The sequence below is a fragment of the Argiope bruennichi genome, chromosome 3 (assembly GCF_947563725.1).
Source record: "Argiope bruennichi chromosome 3, qqArgBrue1.1, whole genome shotgun sequence".
Classification (NCBI taxonomy): Eukaryota; Metazoa; Arthropoda; class Arachnida; order Araneae; family Araneidae; genus Argiope; species Argiope bruennichi.
In genome coordinates, this window is record NC_079153.1 from 31,445,697 (window position 1) to 31,473,148 (window position 27,452).

Here is a 27,452-nt window from a genome sequence, read left to right on the forward strand (position 1 = left end):
TCTGTGAATAAACTCAGGAATTAAATGTGACTTTTTTTATATGAATGGCAAAGTACAAGTAATTGAATGCATTATTAAAAATTATATAATGTTTTTATTCGACGTAAATGGACGTGTATATGCTATAATAACTCTGTAATCATAATGTTGATTTAATTATTTTTAAAGTATAAGAGAAAAAAACGTATATAAATTAATTTTTAACGGACGAATTTGACCAGTAGTTTATATAAAATTAAGATACGATTACCAGATAGCAAATTTCATCCATCTAGCTATTCGAATTTCTGAATTTGCTTGATCACATACGTTACCATGTTCATATGCAGACTTCAAAATCAATATTTCTAATTGAAAGAAGTTTAAAACGTTGAGATTCAACGAAACCTTGAAATAGATTTTTTTTTACAACTGTAATACTTTTTCCAACATTTAATTTGTAGCGAAGAAAGTAAAAATTTAAAATTCAAAATAAGATTTATTATGAAAACTTAGCGAAGAAACGTATTTTAGTCCCGTTCAAAAAATAGGGATTGTTAATTGAAGAAACCAAATCTCAATTTGTTTAGTCTAGAAACTTAAACGACATATATCTATCTATCTATACCTATCTCTCTCTAAATAATAACTTTCTTACACATTTAGGAAAACACTTATATTATTACACTCAGAGAAAGCTATATTAATTTCATTTGTAACCGACAGTTGCATTTAATTCTGTAGGGAAACAAAATTTTAAATTAAATAAAAATGTTACAGCTGTTTCAAAGTAGCTGGAAATATTATTTCTTCATGAATCAGTTATATCATTGGATAAATATAACCAGAAAATATTTAACTCTCTGTTTAAAATATATTTTTAAACAGCAACAATAATTTAATAGAAACGGGTGTCTATTTCTACTTTTGCATTTAAAATACATTTCAGTGAAATGATTCCTGGAACTAAATGAAAACCAAAACATCCAGCAGTAACCAGTGATCAAATCTTGAAGTGAATAGTTAAAAAAAAAAGAAAGAAAAAGATATTTCGTTTTATATTACGTTATTTTTTTTAAATATAACTAATCTTCTTGGATTATAACATCGTCTATATTTAATAATTTTTAAAAACGAAGCAATATTTGCGACTAATTTTATTAGATTAGTACATTTTAACAAATAGGAAAAATAGAACGTAAAGGAAAACTGCATTTATTTTCAGCGTATCTTAAAGTTTGTTTTATATGTTTTTCAGTTTTTCTATTGAAGCAAACGATTTTAAAATCTTGTTTAATCTTAAAAAGGCAATTTTTAAGTCTTTCAAAACTCAACCTCTTTTTGATAAGAAAAAAAAGATAAAAGTGATAAAATGTAAGCTGACTGTGAAACATTTTGATACTTTATATCTAAATTCTCCTCAAAAATCGAGCCTTTTGTGTAAATATAGACATCCAATCACTATCTTTCACCACCTTTGCCCCTATTCCTCTGATTAAATATTCGAGAAAAAATAAAAAGAATGAGACCCTCTAAAAAACATAAACGAAACTCTAGACTAACTACGAGACAGATATATACAAATCCTACCTGCTACAGTATCGAAAACGACGTCATAACGACACGAAAAAAGCCAGCGAATAAAATAAAATTAAAATAGGAGTCGGGGGGAAAAGTTGAAAACTTTTATCCATATCGGAAGGGACGGAGCCTCTCTCCGATTGGTAGGGTTGAAGTATATCCCGTGACGTCACTAAATGTCCCCGGAACGTCATAAATAGGAAGACGGTCCTCAGAGCGGGAAAAGCTTAAAAGCGCGGCGCTGCGGGCGTGTGGGACTTTTCTTTACCGAAGTAAATTCAGTGCTCTGTGTGCACCCGTGTCACGGAGTACGTCGGAATAAGTCCTGATAGACAAGCGGTGGGATAAAGAGAAAAAAGCACGTGTTCGCTTTTTTTCGCGCATTTAGATTTCCTTTGCTGTGATATAGAAAGATAAAACTTTTAGCGCGAGAGAAGTTGAATACTTCCTTCCCTTTGCAGCATTGTTTAGTTTGGGTTCGTCTCACTACCACTCCCCCATCTCGAAGACGTTTGTCAAGATCTTCTCCCCACGAACTATTTTGGAACGCGGATTGGAACCCAAAGAATCCAAGCCAAGGTCGGTTTACTTGCCTATTGTCGAGAGGGTTGCGCCTTTTGTTTTCGACGTCATTTCTGCAAAGCAAAAGAGAGTCGTGTCTTTATGGAAAAGGATTTCTCGGTCCGATGGTTCTAAAACTAGCCCTAGTTCCTATGGAGCAAGAATTCGAATTAAAGCAAGACTTTGAGTTGAATTCTCTAGATGAGAATCTGAAGCAAAGGATGGAGAGTGTCCACCTTTCTTCTGAGAACATAAACTGTTGCAGCTCATCCGAACAAAGAAATGGACAAGTGAATATGGAGCAACATTTACAGCAGCATCAAGGAGCAGGGGTTCTCCAGTATCCAGGGGTAGAAATGCATTGCCCTGCCGTGGGTTCTCTGCCAGGTGGCGGTAGACGAGCTGTCGTACTGACTGGTAGCACGCCAGGATTTGCGCCAGATTATCATCATCCCAGTTTTCCACCGTCTCCGCCTTCCGTAGCAGCCGTACCCGGCGAGAGTCCCGCGATGCAGCCCGACGGCCGCACTAACCTGTTGGAGGAAAGCATGCTGTGGCTACCAGCGCAACCACTTGATCTCCGGAATTCTGATGACATCGAGAGCTGGATGCTTAGACGTGCGTATGGTGACATGTTGACCTCACCGCTTGGCATTGATGACCACCAGCATGTCATACAGCAACAACAACATATACAGCAGCCAAAGATGAACTCTTGTATGAATGGTTATGGAGGAAGCGTAGAATCTGTTCCAGGTTCTTCGTCATCAGGCTCATTCTCAGCCAGCGATGACTGTGATTCTCTGACTGATATACCATCGCCATCTTTCAATCATGTTTCGAATGGCGGTAACAGTTCTCCTGGATCCAACGCAAGATCCATGATGCGGTTGACTGATCCTACTGCTGAAATTGATGGTGGACTGAATGATGAACAGCTTATTGCTTTATCGGTCCGTGACCTGAACAGAAAACTTCATGGTTACCCACGCGATGTCATAACACGCATCAAACAAAAGCGAAGGACTCTGAAAAACAGAGGTTATGCCCAGAACTGTAGAACAAAAAGAATTGCCTTAAAATGTTTACTAGAGAAGAATAATCAGGCCCTCCAAATGGAACGGGACCGATTATTAAGAGAAAGAGAAGCAGAAAGGCAGCAAAAAGAGAAAGCAATACTTGACCGAGATAAAGCTATACATGACCGAGATATAGCCATTCAGGAAAGAGACTTTTACAAGCAACAGCTCAAGCAACAACTTTCCCTTGCTCGATCCCGCGAATTCTCACAACAGGGTTCTCTGTCCAGTACAAATGCCAGCAGTCCAAGCTCTCCAGAATTTTATATATGACATCATAGTGGGGTGACAACAGAAGAATGGCGATGATTTATTGGTAAGCTCTTAACATTTCATAAAAATTCATCTGCATGCATTTATATCATATATTTTCAACATAAGAAAGATTAAATTTATTAATAACCTTGAAACCTTGATAAAGCTAAATATGAATAAATCAGTGAAAAATTATAGATTGCTTTGAAAGCTCCAGTAAAAATATTATATGCGGTTACTTTTAGTTTCATTGATAAAGTAAGTAAAATAAAAATTAAGCTTACTTTATTTTAAAGAAAAACTTACTTTTATTAGTATGGATTACGCTTTAGGTATATAAAAGTGTACATGTAAAAAACAGATTACGCAATCCTTTTCAATTTTAAATATTTCTATAGATAAAAAGTTTAAACTTTATCTATAGAAGTATTAAAGATTAAAAGCAATAGTTAAGTCTGGGTTTTCTGAGTTTATCGGAAACAGCTTTATTTTTCTGATAAGGCACATGTTCTCATGCTATAAATTCTATATCTTTTCCGTATCAGTTATTATTCAACTTCGATTCTAAATGTCTTATATTTAGGTTTGTCATCAATCATTCAAATATTTGAAAAGCCTATCAAGAGCTTAAAAAGAAATGATTTGTTTGTACTTAATTTCTATTACATGAACAAATTCGTTTTTGCATAAACGTGCTGTTGAATATTATATATATATTTTTTTGTCAATAATTAAAAATGATCAGTTTTTCACATATTTAAAATTATGTTACACTCCCATGGTTATATGAGTGAACTACTTAATATCTGTTCACTTTAAGAATGTGTTGCATTCTTTTTTTTTTCAAAGTCAGAAAAAGAAATTATGGAATCGTTTTTTACATCCTGAATGTTTAAAGAAATCTAAATTTTGTTTATACGTAAATAAATAATTAAATTTCTCATAGAATTACATTGACATGTCAAATAAATAAAAAGGATATCCTTAAATGGTAACTAATTCTTTAAGGATAGTTTTAAAATCATTTATTAAATTCAGAAAATTCGTCTGCTTAAATCTGAGACTTAAAAACAAGAAGAAAAATACATATATTTTTTCCGGTTTCCTATAGCTTTTACCCAACCCATTCTCTGATCATCAAAAATTTCCTTTTCATAGAGACTGCATTTTTATTATAAAGTTTTTATAAGTGGACAGTATTCAAGTAAGAGATGTTTAAAATATTCTAATTTTTAATGGATGGTGCATACAAGCAAGTTATTATATTTAAATTTATTTTTTAATCATAAAGTTTTTAATTATACTTGGAATTGATGTTAAAATATCTTGAATATTATTTTCCAAATTCATAATTAACAAGTCGGTAATTATATAGTTTTGTCGTTTAATGTTAGCATTCAATTGTTTTGTGATGGAACAAAACAAAAACAAAAAAATAGTTATGACATATATATATACGTACGAACAAAAACCAAGTGAATTAGATTGGTCCAAATTTTTTTTGGATATTAATAATTTTAAACCAATAAACCTTGAATTTATACTTTATGGCCTAATTCCATGCGCAAATGAAATTTTTTAAAAGTTCGATCAGGTTGAAGCTCAGAATATAATAACAATTGTTCATTGGAATATTTTAAAAAAAATCTATTTTCAGAATGAGAGACTTATTTTTGTGTTAATAGCAAAAAGCCCGAAGTTCATTTACGAATTTTGTTAAGAAAGATAAGGAATTTATGATGAAATATCTTAAAAAAGAATAAATTTCCAAAATTCGCTAATTTTATATTCTTAAACTACAAGACGTCTTGACAATATTGCTTGCTCAAATAACTTAATACGTTTATTCCAATTCTCATGTACTAAATCTGAAGTCAATATGCTGCTTCAATGTCTTTCAAATTATTTCTTTTGTAACTTTTAATCCAGTATATATAAAAATAATCTCTTACTCAAAGTTAATCAAAAGTCTAAAAATTTGCAGTCATAACTATATAATTCATTTTCTAGGTTGAATTTGAATCATATAAAATTAAATGTTCAGTATGGTTAATAATTAAAGACACTTATGTTTCAAAAATTTTCAGCTTCAGTTCTATTTGAAATCTTTATTACAAACTTTACAATTTTAAAATGCTCTTTGATATTCGCATTTTTTTTCCAAATATTTAATATTCATGAATTTTTTAACATTATTTTCCTCTCCAAATATCGTGATATTTTTATATAGTCTCAAATGAACGATTCAATTTTCAATATAAATAATCTTAATATTTTCTTATATTCACAAATTTTAATCTTATACTGAATTGTAAGGAAAATTCTCTTCTAAGTTACATTATACGCTTTAAATTAATCCAAATAAAACAGTCCTATAAACGTATCTTAACACAATAAACAATAATTGACACATTTGCAATTTTCTTAATTTTTAAACGATTTTGACATCGAAAATTACATTTTCTATTGTGTATAATCATCGAAACTATAACTGCAAGAAGTGCTGTTTCTTAGTATTTTAATGCAAACATATCATGTAAAAGTAAAAATAATCAACAGCCTAACAGAAAAACCTTCAGTTTTTGAAGAAATGTTGTAATGTCTTATTTCAAAAAATGTTGTAAAAGAAACGATAAGAAAAAAAATGAAAGAAATATAAAAACTTATTTATTTATCAAAATTCTTTGTTCCGATCTCTTCTGTAATGTTATTTAATGTTAAGTCAAAATATTTTAAAATTGTAGATTTTATTTCTTATTCATAATAAATAGCGTAAATCTTGGATATTCTTCATAAATATAATTAATTGTTCTTGCCTACAAAATTTTCAAATATAAAATTAATTTATATTTAAATTTTTGCATATTTTCAAAATCGGGTATGTTGTACTTTTAAAATCTGAAACTCTTAAGTTCGTTAATAAGTTTTGCTTTCAACTAGAAATCTCATTAAATCCATCCATATATTTTTGATTAAATCTCTATAACATATTTATACATAAAAAGGAAGCATGCAACTTTCAAAATTAAAAAGTGAAAGAAGTTAATTAAAATTAATAATTCCATTGCAATTTTAAGTTCTAAATTTTTTCTAGGGCGTGTTGATAAAATTAGATGTATCAATTACTCTTACTTATTAGTGGCAAGTCTAAAATTTGAAGACTAATTAAGGTAGAACAGTTTTACTTTAATTTCTTGGAATGGTTGGATTACAATCCCTCCCCCCGCACTTGCGATTGTACTACTTGCTTGTTGTAGCTTGTTATATTGATATAACTAATTATACAATCTGAGTTTTTTTCGACTTCTCATCATCATTTTAGATAATATAAGTTATTAATGAAGTGAAATGTGGCTATTTTAATCTACGCGAAACAGAATTTTAAAGTTTTAAGTTCAGTTTAAATATCGAATTTTCAACTTATATCAGCTTGTTAAAAGATTGGTTAATTTTTAATACATGAATAAGTTTTGCATAAATAAATACATGAATAAATTTTTAATGGATGAAAAAAAACAATTCGCAACTTTACAATGTAGCTTACCGAATAGCAAAGTAATATCCCTCGAAGGGAAGTATTCACATTTGTAACTTTGAAAATTTATTTATCTCGGCCTTTAATTTTAGTAGTGAAGACGTTTTCTCAGTCGGATAAATGACAATAATAATAAAAAAATCCTTTCCAACCGAAAATTTTTGAATCAAGAAATTTCTGATCGGAATAAGCAGCGTACCTAAAGTTTTGAGAATATTCCGCGATTATTCTTAAAAATAACGTTTCCCAATTCATCCATCAAAGCAGGATAGTCAAAGTAATTTATTCAATTATAGCCTTAATGAACATTTTAACTTAACTGTTTCGCATTCTAACAATCTCTTCATTCATTTCTAAGAATGATTATTTTTAGAACGAAATAGTTCTCGTTGATTTTCAAAGGGAAAATATTTTTTCTTGCTTATTATATAAGATAATTATGCTTCGACTTTATTTAGCGATTATTTAGATTTAATTTTATTAAGAGTCCTTAAAAACTACTCTTGTGGAAGTCTATCATTATAGAACAAATCTGATCAAGCAGTTAAATTTCAATTTTTGTGAAGTATTGGTGCGACCAGTAACAAATTTCGCGAAATTTTTTAAAAAATACCTAAAAAAAATAGATTAAGAATAAATTTACTATATTTTACTTAATTGAACTACTGAATGCTCACAAAAATTATATATTTCAAAATGAATATGAAACAACAGACGACGCATGGAAGATGTTGAATTATGTAGTCCATTTGGCAAATCGTCTAATTCATTCCGTCACAATTTTTAAGTTGAAAGTTGGCTTGGAGCATGAACGGCATAGGATACCCGATAAGGGGTCCTAACAAGGGTAGGAGTGTAATAGGGACAGTCCGATCGGATCTATGTTTCATCGCTATTACGCATATTTGAACAATCTTAGGTTTTATTGAACAAACAATGTGTGACATTGTTGTTCGGTTTGGCATATTTTTGCTCACCCCTATAATATTTCATTTGCTCTTAATCATTATAACTGGTTTCCATCTCATTCAGGATAACTTTCATTGTTTAGTTTTCAGACGTCCTTATAGAATAAAAGAAAAAAATGCTTATCTTTTATTATTTCATTCTCAGTTTGAAACATTCCCTAGTTTTTGCGAACATGAACTTTTAATCATTATTTATACCTTCTGATATAAATAATGAAGAATAGATTATAACAGAAATTCTTATACTTATTCAGAACATATGGAGAAGTAAGCATTTTTAAGTATAAAAAAGTAAAGATCATTCATAACTAATTTTTACTTCTGAATTTTGTTTCTCTTGTAAGGGATTCCATCATTTCAGATCTAAAGCAAAATAAAATTGTTCATATTTCAACGTTGTAAAGATTTATCATCGTTTTTAAATACGAATAGTTTTTGGGTACTTTATTTTATCTTATCTTGTAAGAAAAATAACTGACTTAAAAATTAGATTTAGGCATTTTAGATTAGATACATTTTAGCGACATTTTTTTGGCCAGTTAATTTCCTAAAGACAATAAAACAAATCATATTATATGTATTTTTGTAAGTCGAGTATATACATATGTAGAACTATTGTAGAAGCTGTTCTATAAATTAATTGTAGAAACAAATTCGTACATTTCAAAGCAATATTTTTACTTTCACGTAGATTTAGTTAAGCAAGGGAAAACTAGTAAAATTGTCAGAAAACTTGACTTCGAAATTTTGCTGGATAAATTTTTCCAAACATATACACTATTTTCATCTTGAGCTATGAAATTATACCAAAATGATTTATTTATGATAAAAAATTCTTAACTTAAGTGGCATCACTCATAGTTAAGGAGAATAATTAAATAAAACTTTTTTCAAGTGAAAACATTTATTTGTAAGCAAGTTATCAAAAGGCTATAATTACAAACATTTTTTTAAAAATATAGCATTGAAATTAGAAAAAAGACTTATAAACTATCTTGTCAACATTTATTGATAAATGTTTTCAGTTCACGATGGCATAAAAATTGCTTATTCGTAAGATAATCCCCAAATATATTGTCAGAAAACATCAAAAATAGGGAATCAAGATCATCAGTAAAAACTGTTTGTTAACACTTAAGAGAACTTTTTATGAATGATAGATTGTGCATATATGGTTGTAAAGCATGCAGATACAATTATTTTTGACGACATGTTGCGATTCTGAAATAGAAGTACACCAGAAACCTAAAGGAGGGCTTCTCAACTCTGTGTACATGGAATATGTTTGTGTATGCGCGTTTTAATTAGTGCAATAAATTTTTTATTAAGATTAATGGAAAAATAAAACTTCGGAAAATTGCATCATTCATCGGTTATCGAATTCGTGTGAATTATACTAAAGCAATTTTTAAAAGCAAATATGCCCAATATTTATTTTGTCTGTCTTAAAACTCCCAGTCGCAGATCTTTTACAAAAAATATCCTTCTATTTCTTTTGATTTGATTTGATGTTGTTCTCTAATACAACCTTATTTCAGAGTAAATATGACAAATTTTTCGTTGAGATGCTAAAATCCTTACATATTTCTGTCTGCTTCAAATAAATTATTGAAGATGAGCCGTTAAAAAAACACTTTTTATTTCTTCAGATGGAATTGCTTCTCACAAGTATTTACATTTGTTAAAACAAACGTGTAAATCTATTTATTATCTTGTTTATAATTATTAGTACTTTTTACGAAGAAAAAATTAAAGCAGCCAAATTTTAAATTAGATCAGCACTTCTAGCTACAAATGACTTCGTCTGGGACAAAATATTATTACAAATCAGTTATATTCGGTGCTTGCTTTGAAAACGATAGACACCACACAATGACGCAAAAAGTTTTGTCTGTCATTCAATAATTTATTCCTGTTGCAAATTTGTCTTACTGTAGTGTGGGTTGGCGCCTTAAATCCGATTTCATTTTGTTTAGACGACTCAGTAAAGCTGGAGTCGGAATGAGGAAAGTGTTTAGACGTCCTTTAGCTGAGAGCCGCTTTAAACGGAAGATGGTATTAAAAGTCAAGGTTAGTTTTGAATGGAACAACAGAAGAAAAATTATAAATTGATTCCAATTTTGCCAAAAATAATTACTTCGGTTAATTTTTATTTTCTTTGATCTGTACAGCTCTTTAAGACTCACTCTTATAGCTTTAAAAAAGAGTGGTCAAAATATAACGTCTTATTTTCAATTTTTATTTTAAAATGGAAGTGATATTAGTTTAGGTACACTCTAGATCATCTACATTTAGTATTGAATTTTATTAAAAATTTCATGGGTTATATGTTAAAAGGAGAAATAAATGTCTGAAAAATTCCTTTGTAACTAAATGAGGTACATAAATTATTCATTTATTGTTTGGCACGATTACTTTTCATGTTAAATTTTGAAAGAAACTTTCCTTATTATTTCTTTCTTTCGTATCTTGATTCCTTTTGAAACATACAGAAAATGACCTTCTAACACCTTTTTTTTAATGTGATTACATTATCTGAATTTGGCGATCTTTAAAATCTTATTTTATACTAACAACATTTAATTTCGACAAGAATTTTGAATCCAAAAAAAGAGTACAATTCCCGAATGAAACTGTAAGAATAAATTACACTAAAGTAAAAACTTCGCATAATTCTGTTATACATATTTTTACATACATATTTATATTTTTCAAAAACTAACTTTTATATAAATGTGAAACATTTTTTTTTTTTCGTTAGATTTATTTCATAATGTTTGTAACGAATCATGGAATCGAAGATGCGTTTGGAGAAATATATAAGGCTATAGATAATTATTAATTTTTTTAAAGTATTTTATATCGTTTCTTTTTCAAATATAAGCAATAAAGATCATTGAATAGATGTTATAATAATATTTCATTTTAATACTTTTATTTCTATTTATCAGATAAATAATTATAAAATTTATTTCCTTTCAGAGTGAGCTTTTTTCCGCTCTTTAATTATTACAAAACAAGAGGTGACTTGCCACTTTTAAAGGAATTTTTGAGTTTATACTTTTTAAAGTTATATTTAAGGAAAGAACTTCATGAGAGTTAAAAAAAATAGTAGTAATTTGCTTAATTTTTTGAATACCATGGTTTTAGTTTAATTTTTTAAGCATTAAGATGAAATTTAAAGGAAAAATCGAGAAAAGAAGGCGTGATCGATAAAATGTTACCCGAAAGAAATTTCTTTTGAATAATGTTGAATAGATTTTATCAATATTTGTTTATAAAATTAATGTATCTTATGAATATTAAATAGTAAGGATTTGATATATAGATATAAGTAATCTTATAATATTTTAACAATATTAAATATTTAATATTAATTGAACAAATGTGTAACAGATAATTTTCCAAGAATTTTGGTACTCAAAAAAACAAATTGTTATATATATATATATATATATATATATATATATATATATATATATATATATATATATAACAATTTGTTTTTTTGAGTACCAAAATTCTTGGAAAATTATCTGTTACACATTTGTTCAATTAATATTAAATATTTAATATTGTTAAAATATTATAAGATTACTTATATCTATATATCAAATCCTTACTATTTAATATTCATAAGATGCATTAATTTTATAAACAAATATTGATAAAATCTATTCAACATTATTCAAAAGAAATTTGAAGCAATAAGCCGATTTCAAAATTTAACTGAAAGGCTTTACTGTGAGGTATTTTTCACACTCCGTTCATGTTTTTTACACTTAAAAATATTCTCTACACAGTCTGCCCCTGCTTTCATCATTCCATTGTTTCTAAAACTTATCCTCCTTACTTTTCAGCTTCGAATTTCTGTCTTCCGATTATTTATGTAAATACATCTCTTTCATTTTAAATGGGATTTTCAATTAAATGTCATTAAGTAAGTGCCCAAAAAATTTCTATCTGTTCAGAGTTTTGTTTTCGTCATCTAGACATTTTTTTTTTGCTACAGCTTTTTTTTTAAATTTATAGTTGGGCATCTCTCATCATTTATGATGCATGTTCGAATTGATATAACTATTCAAAAAATCGAATAAAATATTTAAATTTTTTTTGTTTACTCATGATATTCATTTTATTCCTTTCAAAATATTGTTGTTGTGTTAGTTCGAGTTATATGTAAATGATTCTTCATTTAGGGAATTCTCAAAACAGCTTCAAATGGGGGGAAAAACAATGTTTTCTTTATTCTAACCTTCTGGAAAATAATTTTGTATATTATTATTCAGTGTGAATTTTTAATTGGCTTACAAATATACAAGCATATTATTATATTAAATTTTTTTATAGATATTCACTATATGAAAACGTATATCTAATAAATATATTTTTAAGGCTCTATCCTATGGATAAGAGACGGTAGTCATATTTTCTAAACTTATTAATTTCAAATTAATTTAGAATAATCATTATTTAATTTTATGAGAGATGCAAGAATCGAACTATTAAATTCGTTTAGTTCTTTATTTAAAAATGATGAGATTAACATTTTTCTCTTCTTATTTTCATAATTGTTTTGCACTGCAGTGAACACATCATCGACTTAGTTTCAAAAATCATGTAAATAAAAAAAATCAATTCTTCCAACAGACATTGCTGATTGTTTAAAATGTTCATTAAGAGCATTATTTGGATGAACAGACTGACTTAACGAGGATTTTAAATTAATTAAAGTAATCTTTTAGAATCCAAATAAATCACATTTTCATAAAAATTTAGAACTTAGAAGATTTTGAAACTTAGTCGATGACATATTTAATAATTTCCGAAATAATTATATTTGTTTATAACTCAGTTTAGTGGTAAAAATATTATTTTCAATTTTTATAAGCAAGCGAAGTAAATTATCTTTTAGATAAATTTTCAAACCATTTATCTTACTATGACGCCCCAAAAGGATGCATTTGTTTTATTTTTTAAAATTTAACACTCAAATTGTTGTTATCTTTCTTCATTTTAAAATACGTATACAAATGATAAGTATTTAGAACATTTATTAATAATATCTTTGTTACTATGATACAAAATCTTCTACTTCAACCTCGAGCAGAACAATTCTTGGAAATAAGTATCTTATTTCAAAAGTTTACTTAAAACAAAAGAAAATCATGGTATTTGAGTAAATTAAGATTTATAATCTACCAAACCATATTTTATGTATTAAATCCATTAATTTCAATTAATGAGAAAAGAAAAACAATGATCTACTTTGATTATGATTATGATCTACTTTTTATTTGTATGTCATACGCTGAAAATTAAATACCTTTTATCCCTTATTTTTCCTTAAATTTAGGTAAATTGTTCTTGAGCCAGAAAATCAAATAAAAATACAGTATATATATATATATATATATATATATATAAATTTAGCTATTTATGTCTTCGAGTAGATATTGTGCTTTAGATTGCGGAAGGCTTCTTTCACAGTTATAAAGATATTTAAATTTAACTATATAGAAAAAAGGACGGATTTTGCTGCTGAAAAAAGTTAAAACTCTTTCGTAATCTTTATAAAGCATTAGTTTGGAATCATGAATAATTTTTTGATTTGATATAAAAGACTTTAAAATCCACAATAATCTTCAATAGAACTGGGTTTTTTTCTTTAATCTAACCATGGTTATTTCTTCTATAAACATATTCTCTAAAATAATAAAGAATTAATTTAATTTCCGCAAGTTAATAAGAATTTAATTTTGATCATTTAGCATAAATTTTAAAACCCTTCTTCTGGTAGGCATTACATGATAAAAATTGAATTAGTTCCTATATGGAACGATTACTCTAACACACTGAAGATGAATCGCTATAAAGCGAGAAACTATTTTGTTTGAAAAAACATAGTAACTTTATTACATTTATGCGATAGTTGTGATTGAATTTCTTGATTGATTTGATTTTTCTGGTATCTTAACAAATTATTTTTATAGCCATTCAAGCTATAATGAAAATCGCAACCTGTAATTCGACTTATTAATGCTCTAAGAAACCAATTCCGAAAAATAATTTTTAACATAGCTGTTGAAAAACAAAGCTGTTCTGTCAAAACACTATAAAAAATTTCTAATTTTACATTTTTTTCCAAAATTAATTAGTGTATTAAGTAATCTGTCATTATTGTGTCAAGTAATCTATCTAAAACAAAATGTAATTGGTTTGATTTTAGGAAAAAAAATTTGAGAATTTTTCTAACATTTCCATAGTAAAGGCAAAATCAGTAAAAAAGGAAGTTCTTAATTGCCGTAATGCATGCAAGTGTGAACTGAAACATAATCACTTACTTATTGCAATAGCGTTAAATTGGTCATCAATCGGGGGGTTTTTTTTGCCTAAATTGTTTAATTAAAAATTTTGAAACATGAGCTTGAATTTCCGATTATAATGTAACAGAATTATTTATGAATTTCCAAGTCGAGATTTTGAAACACAATTTTTTCTTATTTTAATTAAATTTAAATTTTCAACACGAACACTAAGTTCTCGATTCCATATTCATAAATTTAAATGAAAATATTTTTCTGAAATTTAAATTAGTACACTCTCGAGAGTGCAGGACCAATCCAAAATAATGAAAATAAAACTGGATTTTCAGAGCGTTTCAGAAGTTAACGGTTAATACATTGAAGCGAACGCAAATAAATAAAATGTATTCAAAAGAAATATCGCTGCTTAACTGCCACTGCACTTAAAAATAGAATGATAATGCTACATTAGATGAAGTGTATTAAAGAAAAGGTCTTTAAAGACTTGATTAACTAAGAATCAAATCTATTTTTTAATTGGTTTTTAAAAATAAATAGCTTATTGTTGATAAAAAAAAAAACACAGAAAATCCATGTTATTTAATTCAAAGTTAAATTAGAGAGAAGAATATTTGGAGCATTGTTTTCGTAAATTGACTCTTATAATATTTTTAATATTTTAAGTAGTTAAGGAATATAAATTTTTACTGCTTAATTATTGCTTCCTAAAAAAGATACAAACAAACTAACATTTAATGCTAAAAGTGGTGAAAGAATATCAGTCAATGGCTGCGAAAATTGAAATCATAGTATTTCCTAAACATTATAAACATAGAATGCAAGCAGTTGGTGAAAGAACTTTATAATAAAAACATAGAATGTAAGCAGTTGGTGAAAGAGCTTTATAATAAAAACAAAATTATACTTCCTTAAAATGTTTTTAAATTATGTAAAATTAAGCACGAAAAATACTAGGAAATTATACATCACAAAATCTTACCTCAAAGATTCGGTGTTAATTCAATTTTACTGTATTTCTGCTCAAATTATCCTTTTTCTGAATTTAACAAGCCTTCTGCAATGAATTTTATCGAATAATCGTTTGGCTGAAGTAGAAAAATAAAAATGTTGCCAATTGTAAATTACCACAAATATTTTGTGCTAAATAAAACATTTATTAAAAAAACTGATGCTCTCTTTTAAATTTAATAGATTTTAATTTTTATCCAACAAAAATATTCTTTAAATATTTTTCGAATTTCACTTACTATCGTATGCTTTAATTTGTCCAATTTTTTTGTTGATGTAAAAATGAATATTTTATAATATTTAAAAGGTAAATGTAAAAATAGCTAAAAGATAAAATTATAAAATTTTAGAGATTGCCTATTTATTTCCCAGAGAAATTCAGCGGAAATTGGAAATTTACTTAAAATAAGCTAATATATTTCCTAAGTCGTAATAGTCTCATTAAATCTGCACAAATAATTTCTAGTAGAATAAATATTACATCGATGAATTCTTAATAAATATATTAACATTTTGTAACTAAACAGGTTTATCTTTTTAAAATTTTCTCTTGTAAAACAATAAACAATTACTCAAGTTGATAAAAAGTAAATGACTGTTCTACTAATCTTTGCCGCCATAAAACAGTAAAATTTTCTTTCAAATTTATATAGTTTTAGCCTTGAATATATTATATTAATTGAAACACATTTAATGATTAATGCATTTTATAGCCACATATATCTCTTCATTTTATGCAACTTTAGAGCATTTATAATTTAGAAATGGTAATTTAATACACTTCTAAGTGAAAATACAAAGCTGCTTTTATCAGTATTTTATGTCACAAGCAAATATTTAAAAATTCTTTAAACTGCAGTTGAACTCTCAGATTCTTTGACTTACTTGGAAAAATTGAATATCCGTTAAAATTACGCGTCCTTTCTTTATTGTAGAAATTTCTTTGAAACAAAAATCAAATTTTTGCGTCAAAATTGCTTACTTAAAGCTTACACAGTTGAAATAAAGTTGATCGCATCGTCAACTGGATTTCATAAATCCAAGAACAAGTTTAAATATTAGGAAGTTTTTAATATTTGAGACTAGGCCACAATAAATGGTTGGTATGCTACTAATTGGAACAACGAATAAATGATAACGTATATTTTAGTGCATTTTAGACAAAATTATCTATTACATTTACTGAATAATTGGTAAAGAATAAATTTATAAATGTGTATAGTAAATTGCAGGGATAGTTAAAATAAATTATAAGTTGTTAAGAGATTTAATATAGAAATTAAATAGAAATATTATATTTTAACAAATCTTCTTTGAAATGTTACCTATTTTAATTTGTGTGAGATATTGTCTTTAATCAGTTTGGCATTAAAAAATACATTTTCACTGAATGAAAATGGGGATTATTTTATTTATGTGAACTATTTAAATGAATCATTGTAGTTTCGAAGAATTTCTTTTTTTTCGAAACACATTTTGAAGAAAAAAAATTCTTTCTCCCAAAACATACGGAAAAATTTTTTTTGAATTTCACCAACACGCTTGCTTATACGAACTTGCTTCTATTTAATAATCATGAAAAATCTTTAATGTACACCTCTAACTTTAAAACAATATCCTTTCTTCACGTACTAACTGTATTAATTTTTATTCAAAACCTCTCATTTGTATTCATTATTGAATCCCACAAATTATTTAGCGAATATGGAATAAGAAAATATGAAAAGAAAAAAGAAATGCATGCCGAAAACACATTTTTAAATTCTGTTGCTTACGAGTACTAAGTGTTATTGTCGTTTATAGTTTTTGTATATTTTTTATTTAAAATTATTATGATTATACTTGGCAAATATTGGAATATTTATTTAAAAATTCGTTAAGTTGAAAAAGTTCATTAAAAATATTTATTTAATTATTCTATCACTTTTTTGAGGCTCTAACTATAAACTCCTTCTGTGCCAACAAGTATAAAACAAGACTTACAAACGTTAGTAAAGACTCATTAATAGCAGGAAGTTTAAAATGGAAAAAATATTGCGAATAAAAAGGTTGAAACAAGAATATACATAAATACAACAATGAAAAAGAACAAAAATTGCTCTCATGCTAACGGAAACATAACGTAATTAAGACTATATATTGGCGAAGGTTTGGAAGTATGATCAAAATAAGATATACAAAATACAAATACTTAAAAAAAATACACATATAAGCAAGTAAAAAGAAAATAAGAAATAAAGTCTAAATAATACGGAGTAAGTAGTGTTACTATATGTACAAAATGATGTAAAGAATGATTTGCTCAGTACAAAGGCAAAGAAAGTAAGGGGGAATAGTATATTATTCTTTAGTAAACAATTAATAAACGTACATTTACGGGATGAATTCAATATATTCAAGTGCTTAGCGACCTAGATTTTATCCTAGCTCACTGTAAAAAGAACACTTTTCAATAGGCGACAAATTGTAGCATTTCACATAGGCTTTTAAGTTATCATGCTGGGTATGCTTAAAATTTAATTTTTTTTAATTCAAAGTAAAAGTTGATATTCACAATCAATTTTTTTATTAACATTGTTTTTGAAGTGTATAATTATTAAACAATTATTATATAACAATTTTGAAGTAAATAAAAATATTTTTTCAATTATCATGTGAAACAAATAGTATATTACGTTAAACAATTCGAAATTATTTATAAGAATATATATTCTAAGAATTATGTATTCTTAGAAAGTAATGTAATATAATATTCTTGCACTCTAGCATTCTTTTTCATTTTTAAGAATATATTTTGTAAGAATTATTTTTACATAATATTCTTTTTAATTTATAAGAACATCATATTGTAAGAATTTTTCAATCGAATAATCCATTTTTCGTTAATTAACACAATGTGTTAAGAATGTGATTGAATTTTTGTTCTGACTACTTTCAATCTCATTTTCTACCAACTTTTTTTTATTTCCCATTCAAATACTTGGTTGTCATCACAAATGCGCAAAAAGTTTCTAAATTACATGAATCCTACGCGATCTGGTGATCGGTTCATTAAGTGAACTCTACTCCGGATTCCGTTACCGCCAATCCAGCCGTGCGACCATTTATTAATTAACGCGGAAGACAAGTCTCATCTTTCGGAATCTTCTTAAAACCGAAATAACAATCAGGCAGGACTTAGGCGCGGGCCCCCAATTTCATTCCTAATTAATCCAATCGGTCAATTCATTAGGGGCAGATCCGTGGTCGGATGATCTCGGTGGGACACCGACATTTCATATAGGACACTCTAATTAGACCTCAATAAGATTAGAAATTAATACGGGACAGCTGCTCGCTCCGAAACGGTGGGCTTTGCAGACGTTGAAAGCAGAAAATTTTTAACGTGAATTTTCTCATAGATGATAAAATTTTACCGCGAATATTTCTATTAGAAGTTCCTGACTATTAATTTGAAGTGATTAATTTTGCGAGAGGAACGGTATGCCATGTATGCTTGAAAATCGTTTATTACTATATTTATCAATTTCAGCATATTTTTAGACTTTTATTTAATGCAATGAAAAGTGTTTAAATATTGTTTGCTGCTAAACATAAGAATGGCAATGCTGTTACTGTTAAAAGCTGAGAAATTAGTGTGGATAATTTGTACAGAATTATTAACAAACAATGACGAAAATCTAAAATAAAAAACTATAAAATAATTGAGTTCACAAAAGTTTAAGCATAAAACTATTTTTAAAAGATTAATATTATATTAAAAGAATTCGAGATTATATATACATTTTATATTGATCAATATCTATAATGGTGTCTAAAACTTGAAATTATTGAATAAATTGTTCTTTGAAATGTCAAAACATCATTTAATTAGAAACTACTATTTTGATTGACACCATGTCCAAATCTCTACGGTCATAGATGTGAAACACTTTAAGAGTGTAAATTGAACGTCAGAAGGGCATTATGGTTTAAATATCTTAAAATAACTAAATCAAATTTGCCTTGATGACACTTTTTGCATCTGAATCCATTTGGCAGAATTCAATAACATGAATATTTGAATATTTAAGAAGACATGTTTTACATGTCTACATATTGCAAATATTTAAAAACAACCCCTTTTTGCATCACCTTCCAATTATATTTTAAAATTGAATCGGAACTAATCAATAAGGTAATGCTTTTTTATTTCCATCAGATTTTTTTCATTTTAGGTATTTCACTTGATCTACTAAGTTACTGCGTAAGAAAAATTTAAGTTAAAAATTAACCAAATTTGTATTTTTCTGTTTTTAGAAGCAATACACTAACTTAGTTTTTATAATTAAATATATTTATGATAACAATTCTTCAAAAAAATAATAAGTTACATAAGTAAAGCGAAATCTGAGATTACTAGTTTCAAATTAAATCAAAAGTTTCGATTCAAATGTGTTCAAAAGTTACATTTCTAATAATAAATTGTATAATCCAGGGAACTTCTTGTTTAAGCTACAAAAAACATTTAACTGTAACTGTGTTCTTTCGCATTTTTCAGCTTATCAACTCATTGCATTTCAAAATAAATTATTTATAACCCTTGATATTTAGGAATAAATTATTCCTAGGGAAACTTTTGTCTGTATTTGAATGTTAAATAACTTAGTTTCTAAAGTGTTTTTAATTCTAAATCTCATGTTTATAATTTGTTGTGCTAACTGTTGGAAGACTAAACAAGTTTTGAATCCGAAAGGCCATGTTGAACCTTAGAGGCAAATCAGTTTATAAAATATTTGCAATTATTTACTTTTTATGTTTGATTCAGATAAACATGATAAGTGACTGAATTCAAATTAAATTTCGTTTTTCTATTTTCAAGAAATATTGAGTTCTTAAAAACTAATATAAAAATGACTTGGGTTAGAAACGTGTGAAAAAGATTAAGAATATTTGCTCAGTTCAGTAATTAAAACAGAACCTGTCTGATAAATTTTATACGGCGTGATTTTTTTTTCAGTTTTAAAACAAGATGTAAACCAGAAAAATTACAAACTAATTTCATTTAAATTTATGTAAACAAAATTTTTATAAAATTCGAAAACTGTTATTTTTTGCATAATATATCTATATAAGTTTAGAGAAATTAACATTAATTTTTGGAACTTTTCAAGTATTAAACTGCAGTTTTCACAAACTTTCGTTCAGACTTTTAACTTTTACATCGGATAAAAGAAATGATTTAATCATAGAATAATAAATAATTAATCACATTTATTAAATAATAAAACTGTAAAAAAGTGGGAAATTATAAAATTCTGTGTAGTGTAAGCATATTTTTGAATGTTTGTTTGAAAATATTATTTAATAACTTTTTATATTTATCCTATTAATATATCTTTGCATTTTTTTATAAAATACTTTAACTTTTGAATTAAAAAATACCAAAATTAGTGCGTCGAAAAGAAAAAAAAGTGAAGTGTAAAAATTATTTTCACACGTCAGGAATAATACGATAGACTTCATTTATTACACATCATTTATTCATTAAACCAGTAAATTACTGATATCAAATTTAATCTGATACTTAAAAATTTTTTTAATAATTCTTTTCTGATTATTTTTGAGTATTCTCATTTCGGCGAACCTTTATTTCAGATTTTTTTAACTGCTCAACTTGCATTACTAAAATTTCTGAGTTTCAGAAAATAAATCATATATATATTTTATTAATATTTCTTTGCTACGGAATTTTTTAATTTTAGCAAATTTGCTTGAAATTATATTACTCTCAACGTGATTAAAGAATTCGATATTAGCACTGAAATTTGCAGTGCTAATATCAAAGGATATTTTTTTAAAGAAATGGTATTCTGTTTCATTCGTTGGACAGGTTTTTTCTGTCAATTACAAGTGTTTCATACAAATACTGCATTTTCATTTACAACTTAATATAGCTCACAAATTTCGTATTATTCTCGTCGGATCTTAATCTATTAACTTGCGTATTATTACTATTATGTTTATTAATGATTAAAATTTATTGTTCTAACTGAATTACTTCTGAATCAATAATATTTCTTCCCATTTTGCCTTCGCTTGTTTCTTGAGGAGAAAATTTTTTATGCTTGAAATGATTTTAATTAGTTAAAATTTAGATTAAGATTTTCTTTTACTTTTTTACAGAATTAAAGTCTCGAATTCGTTTTTAGTTTGTCTTTGAGTCCCTGAGAGATTCCTACTTAGTTTCCTGAAATTAAGAACTGTTTAGTGTTTAAGAAAAATTATAGCATTAAGATTCTTTGTTGAAATTTAAAACATCCTGTTTACTTTTAAATTATAATTTTATTTAGTGATGCGTATTAACAAAGAGATAAACGAATAGCTTATATTAGCAGCGTATTTATATTTCTTCACTCTAAAAAACTATATTTGATGAATTTGTAAATTAAACAAAACCACAACTATCATTCAGTGAACAATTTTTCACAATTAAATCCCATGAAATCTAATATCAATTTTTCTCAGTTTTAATGGTTCTATAAAGATTAAGTTTTGTCTTGTGACTAGCTGATATAATCGACGTATCAAAATACTTTCATGTGCAATATTTTAAATGTCAAATTTATTATATCATCTAAAACATGTTAAGCATAAAATGAAATTATCAATTGAGCCAGACAATTTTTAAAAACAGCTGTTAGAAAATTTTCTTTATTAATTATTACTATTTAGTATACAGTATTTCAAGTTTTATTCAGAAAAAAGGAAGTTTTAGAAAGATTCTACTGAACCTTTTATTATTTTTTAAAAAAATATTTATTTACTTATTAATGATAAAACAAGTAAATAAGCAATAAAATTGTTAATTATTAGAGAAATAAATTATTAATCGTCTCTTTTAAACTATTCTCTTGATAATCTTCAAGAATTCTGTTAACGTTTTCTTAGCTTATATTCTTATTCTTTGGTCCAAAAGAAAATGTTATTGCAGATTGTGTAAAAAATTAATTTTGGAAAATTTCTAAAATGAAAAAAATCTATTGTAACAAAATCAAAATTATATCTTTAAAAAAGACTAATTTTTAAAATCTTAAATATGGTGTGAAAACAGTTTTTTGAGATATTTTCTAAAACCATTCTTTGCCAAGAGGCAAAACTCCAAACTTTTTATTAATCTTTAATTAATGCAATTTTAATAATAATATATATAGTATAGTTATATCCTACATATAAGACTAAAATTATTATTATTAAATATCTCGTTATTATTAAAGCCTCACTATATTGAATAACAAGGGAGCGTCTTTAAATTATATTTTAAAATCGAAGATATCTATTCAATTATTTATATTTTGAAAAATTATAAAAAAAAAATTGAAAGGAAAAATTACATAGACATTAAATTGGCATCAATGAAACTTTGAATTTTAAGATAATGTAAAAATATTTCTTGAGAGGTAATTTGTTCTATAAAAATTTCCATTAATTTTTAACTAACTGAATATTTAGATGAGCTTAAACTTTAAAAAAAAAAACTGACACAATTTTTCTCTTAAATCAAAGGTTGGAATGTTTGTTTGAATTCAGCTCAGGATTTAGGAAGAGGTGGGGAATTTATATACGTTGCTACACTGACTTTTTATTTATATAAAGACAGCTTACATGGACAAATGTAAAATAAATTCATTACTTTTTTAATTAACAGCTTTCTCCTTTCTGTAAGACTAAAACTACCAAATATTCGTTAAATTACGCTTTAGATTCCTAACACCTATGATACAAATTCTCGTTTGCTTCTTCTATAATATGTCCTTTGCATGAGTACACTTTACGTGTTCTTACATATGCGTACAGTCTAATCTAATTACTTACTTAGAATATCTTAAATTACTTGAATAGGTAGATTAATCAAAAATAGAAATGACATTTTAAAAATTTCATTCTACAAAAATAGTGGTTACATTCGATAAAAAGTGGTTTAATAATTGGAAATAAATTATATTTCAAAGTCTGCTTTATATAATCGTTCACTTCTAATGTTGCTCGAAACTATTTTCACAATATGTAAGCTTTTTCCATTTTATTAGAAGAACCTGAAAATGGAATACTCTGTATAATTTTTAGTCACATACATTTACTTTTGTTTTGATTCATAATTTCATTAAAAAAAGCTACTATTTGTGGCTTAGTAATTATGTAATTGATACATATAATTGGACATGATTGTTTATTTCATAAACTGGATGTAACTTATGCATCTGTTCGTATGCATGAAAAAATCCTAGCTCATAAATTTTTGGAAATGCTTTAATTTAATTTATTTTATTTTATCAGTTATTTCTTAAAAGTTCAGTCTGTTCATGAATACCAAAATAAATTTCTTCAAAAGTAGTTATTAAATGTACAGAATTTGTTTAAAGAATTCTGAATTCTTCGAATAGCTACTTCTGTATACGAACTCCTTTGTCAAAAAAAGGTTCCGAATAATTTTAACGATTGGATTTCTTAAATTTAATTTTAAAAATAGAACGATTGATTCAAGATAATCAAAAAAAATATTTTCATACTTGAATCTTGATACGATTCTGTACAATTTTAAATAATAATAAGAAGAAGAAATAAAATAATTAATTTATGTTTAGAATACTTATTTTGTATTAAGAATTGCCCATAGCATTTTTATTTAAGAAATATCATCATTCAAATTTAATATTATATTAAATTGTGGAATATTTTTTATAACATATGTAAAACGCGTTTGGTAAAAACATCGTATTTCATATATTGCATCAATATATAAAAATATGAAAGATAAAATAACAATTAATATATTTTATTACCAGTTTTATCGAAAGGTTTCAATTAACTGCAGTTATTTTCGAATTTCGTTTTTAAGAATTTTTAAATTTCTGAAAATATATTATTTAAAACTATTCATGTTTCGACAAAAGTTTAATTATTAAAAAATCATTTATCAAAATAATTGTTTTCAGAGCGGTATGGTTGAACCTTTTTTGGGGTTATATTATCCTAATTAGGTAACATTTTTCAATGTAGAGAGAAAATACGGCAAAAATTTCATTCTTATATTTTAATTTTCCGTATCTTAGTAGTGTTACTGATTTTTAAATTTCAGACTCATTTGAATAACATAAATAAGCAAAAAGCTGTTTGAATATATATATATATATATATATATATATATTTGCTACCTTCTGTTTAAATTCTGGTAATTCTGCGTTTCTCTTTTCTTTTGCACTCTAAATCGAGAATAAAGTATTTCTAATTTAATAAAATATTTTAATGCTATTATATATAATTAAACTTTTAAAACCTTGACAATAATTTTTTTATTTCAGGTTCTGAATCTTGACCAATTGTTGGAATCCCCTGAAATGAAAGAATGAAGGCCAGGACACCCAAGAGAAAGATATTCTCACTTCACTTTTAAAACTTTACTGAACGATTTGTTACCTCTTTACATTTGTGAACTTGCCGAAACAACGGTAAAGGTGACAGAATTAAGTGCCGAAACAGTGGAGAGCTTGTGCGCTCCCAGAATAAAACTGAAATTTTTGAATACAAAGACGCAAATAACCACCGCACAGGAGAAGCAAACAGACAAAGGAGACTTTATGCATTAAAAGAAGGCATTTCACTCTTTCGAACAGATATTGATGCTTTACAGTGTACTCTACTTTTGTTTGTCTTAGAAAAAAAAAATCTGCTTGCAAATATACTCTGAACTCTTGGAGATTTCACAGAGCTCATTGGCAATGAAAATAAAAACTGTGATTGCCATTTCTATTTAGAAAATATCGACTGTAAATATTGCAGAACTTTACTTGGTAAATGCTGTAATTTCAGTTCATGTGTGACTGAATCCACTGAAATGTATCTGTAGATGCATTTGAAAAATTTAATGTTAAAAGGCAGAAAGCTTTCTAATTGAAAATATAAATTCAAATAATATGTTCAAGAAACTGTTGTCGAACTATTGACACTCTGATTCATTTTCAAAAAATGTTTATCTGGCGTATTTGACGACAAAAATGATAATGCAACAGTTATGCCAATTTTACCAATCCTATATTTTTCACATTTCTCTTCTTTATAGTGTCTTTCTTTTATTATAACTTGGTTGTCAGAACTTATTTTCATTTTCATTAGTTTGAAAAAAGCAGGAGAAATTTAAATATTTCTGAAATTATATAAATATTATTAGTAGCTATAAGTAATTTTTTCCAAAATATTTTGCAATATGTAATTCAAATTGACGAAAAAAAATTTAATATATTCTGAAAATTTTCACTTGAAATTCTTCGTTAAATTTCGTTTAAATGAAATTAAATTATTATTCATAAATTAAAAAAATTATTCATAAATTCAAAACATTTTTAGCTAACTATTTAATGTTTTTGAGTTATCACTTCATAAAAAATGCTGAACAATTATAATTCCTTAGTTGTATTTATTTTTTTCTCTTAAATTAATAATGCGTTGTCAGACTTCCGTAAATATTAAATTTGAAGTGAATCCTACTCTTCAATAATCTAAAAAAATGAATAAGACGAGTAATTTTATGGTCTTTATTATTCCTATTTTACATACGAATTTGATAGAAATTTCACGTAGTAGACAACTATTTTGAGCAGAAATATGTTTCTGCTCTTTCGAGTATTAAATTTGCTACGTGTAAAAAAAAGGAAAAAAAGAAAAAGAAATGTTATTTTTCTAATTGCTGTGATACCCACCGTCTGGAGAATGTGAAACGTCTATGGAATACTTTTTCAGATAGTTTAATATTTCTGGTGAATAGTTGAATGCCTTTATAAATAATTTTTAAAAAAACATGGTAGAATAATTTAAAAAGATCTAATTCAGGGTAAAGATATTACTTTTCTTGTTAAAAAAAATTGTTCAATAGTAAGTATCACAGGGTTTTTTTTGTGAACAGTTAATAATTTAATAAAATATATTATACTTCCCACCTTTATTAAATAAGATGCTGTTTAAGTTGGTAAAGGTATTTGCCCTTTTCAGTTATTCGAGAAAACTATCCCACCTTTTAAAGGAAAACTATACTTTCCTATTGTAACTAAAATAAAGGCGACACATATTTATTTATTAAAAGCCGTTTTAATCTGGGAGAACTAAGTTAACTTATAATCCAAACCTTTAATTAAAATACTTAAAAAAATCTCCTGCAATAAAAATTAATATCGTATTCAATAATTTCATTTCAAAACATCGTTTTCACTTCTTTATAGATCTTTTAGAAAACTGATGTAATTTGCTTCTAATATTGAGGAATATTATAATTGTTTATGTGAAGTGCTGTCTAACAATCCCTTCATATAGAAGTTCATTAAAGACGTAAAAAAACTTTTATTTAGTACCAATTTCAAGGATGTTTACTAATCTCGAGTGATATTAAAAAAAATGTTTTTGGACTTATTTCTGATGTAAATGTTTTGTGAAATATGGTTTGTGTTTTTATGTTTTGTTAAGTTTATATTTTTGTGCAATTTAAGTTAGCTCTATTTTGGAGTCAAATTATTGGTTCAAAGTCCTATTGTGTTGAGTTTTGATATTTTTTCGTCGGAAAAAAGTATATATATAAATAATTTTCTCAAATGTTGTGAAACTATTCAGATTATTTTCGAATAAGTGATAACTAAAAAAAAAAAATCTTGTAATATGTTGTGTAATTTAATTATTGGTCTTTTTATTTCATCCATGTATATTAATATCAGAACTATTTTTAATCGGATAATAAAAATAGCGTCATTGAAATATTGAATAATTTTTACATGTATTTCTACGAGATATAGAAAATTAAGTACGTTGTAAATTTTTTTCAACGTTCTAATTTTTCTAGTAAAGCGTTTTCAGGATTTAAATTATTAAATTGATAGAAAATTGAATTTTGTGCTAAACTTGTGTGCATTTAAGCTAGTATGACATCCTAAATAACTTGCCTAACAGAAAATATCACTTTTATGTTTCTCTCGTTTGAATTGTTTTGTTGCAGGGAATGCAAGTAATTTGTTTCTACCACCGATAACCTAGAGATAAACTCTAGCTTATTGTACCAATTATTTTAAATTTTTGTTACTATATTGTCTTTTGTTTAGTTTCATGTTACACGAAATAAACTTTGTTATTATCCTTGGAA

General features: G+C 26.5%; 1 protein-coding gene across 1 annotated transcript; it reads left to right on the forward strand.

The window, feature by feature from the left end:
* Positions 1–1,774: 1,774 nt before the first annotated feature.
* LOC129963684 (transcription factor Maf-like) lies at positions 1,775–27,452 on the forward strand. The gene is made up of 2 exons (XM_056078189.1): positions 1,775–3,516; positions 24,634–27,452. Exon 1 carries the CDS (start codon positions 2,247–2,249, stop codon positions 3,471–3,473), a length of 1,227 nt encoding a protein of 408 aa, XP_055934164.1. The 5' UTR covers positions 1,775–2,246; the 3' UTR covers positions 3,474–3,516; positions 24,634–27,452.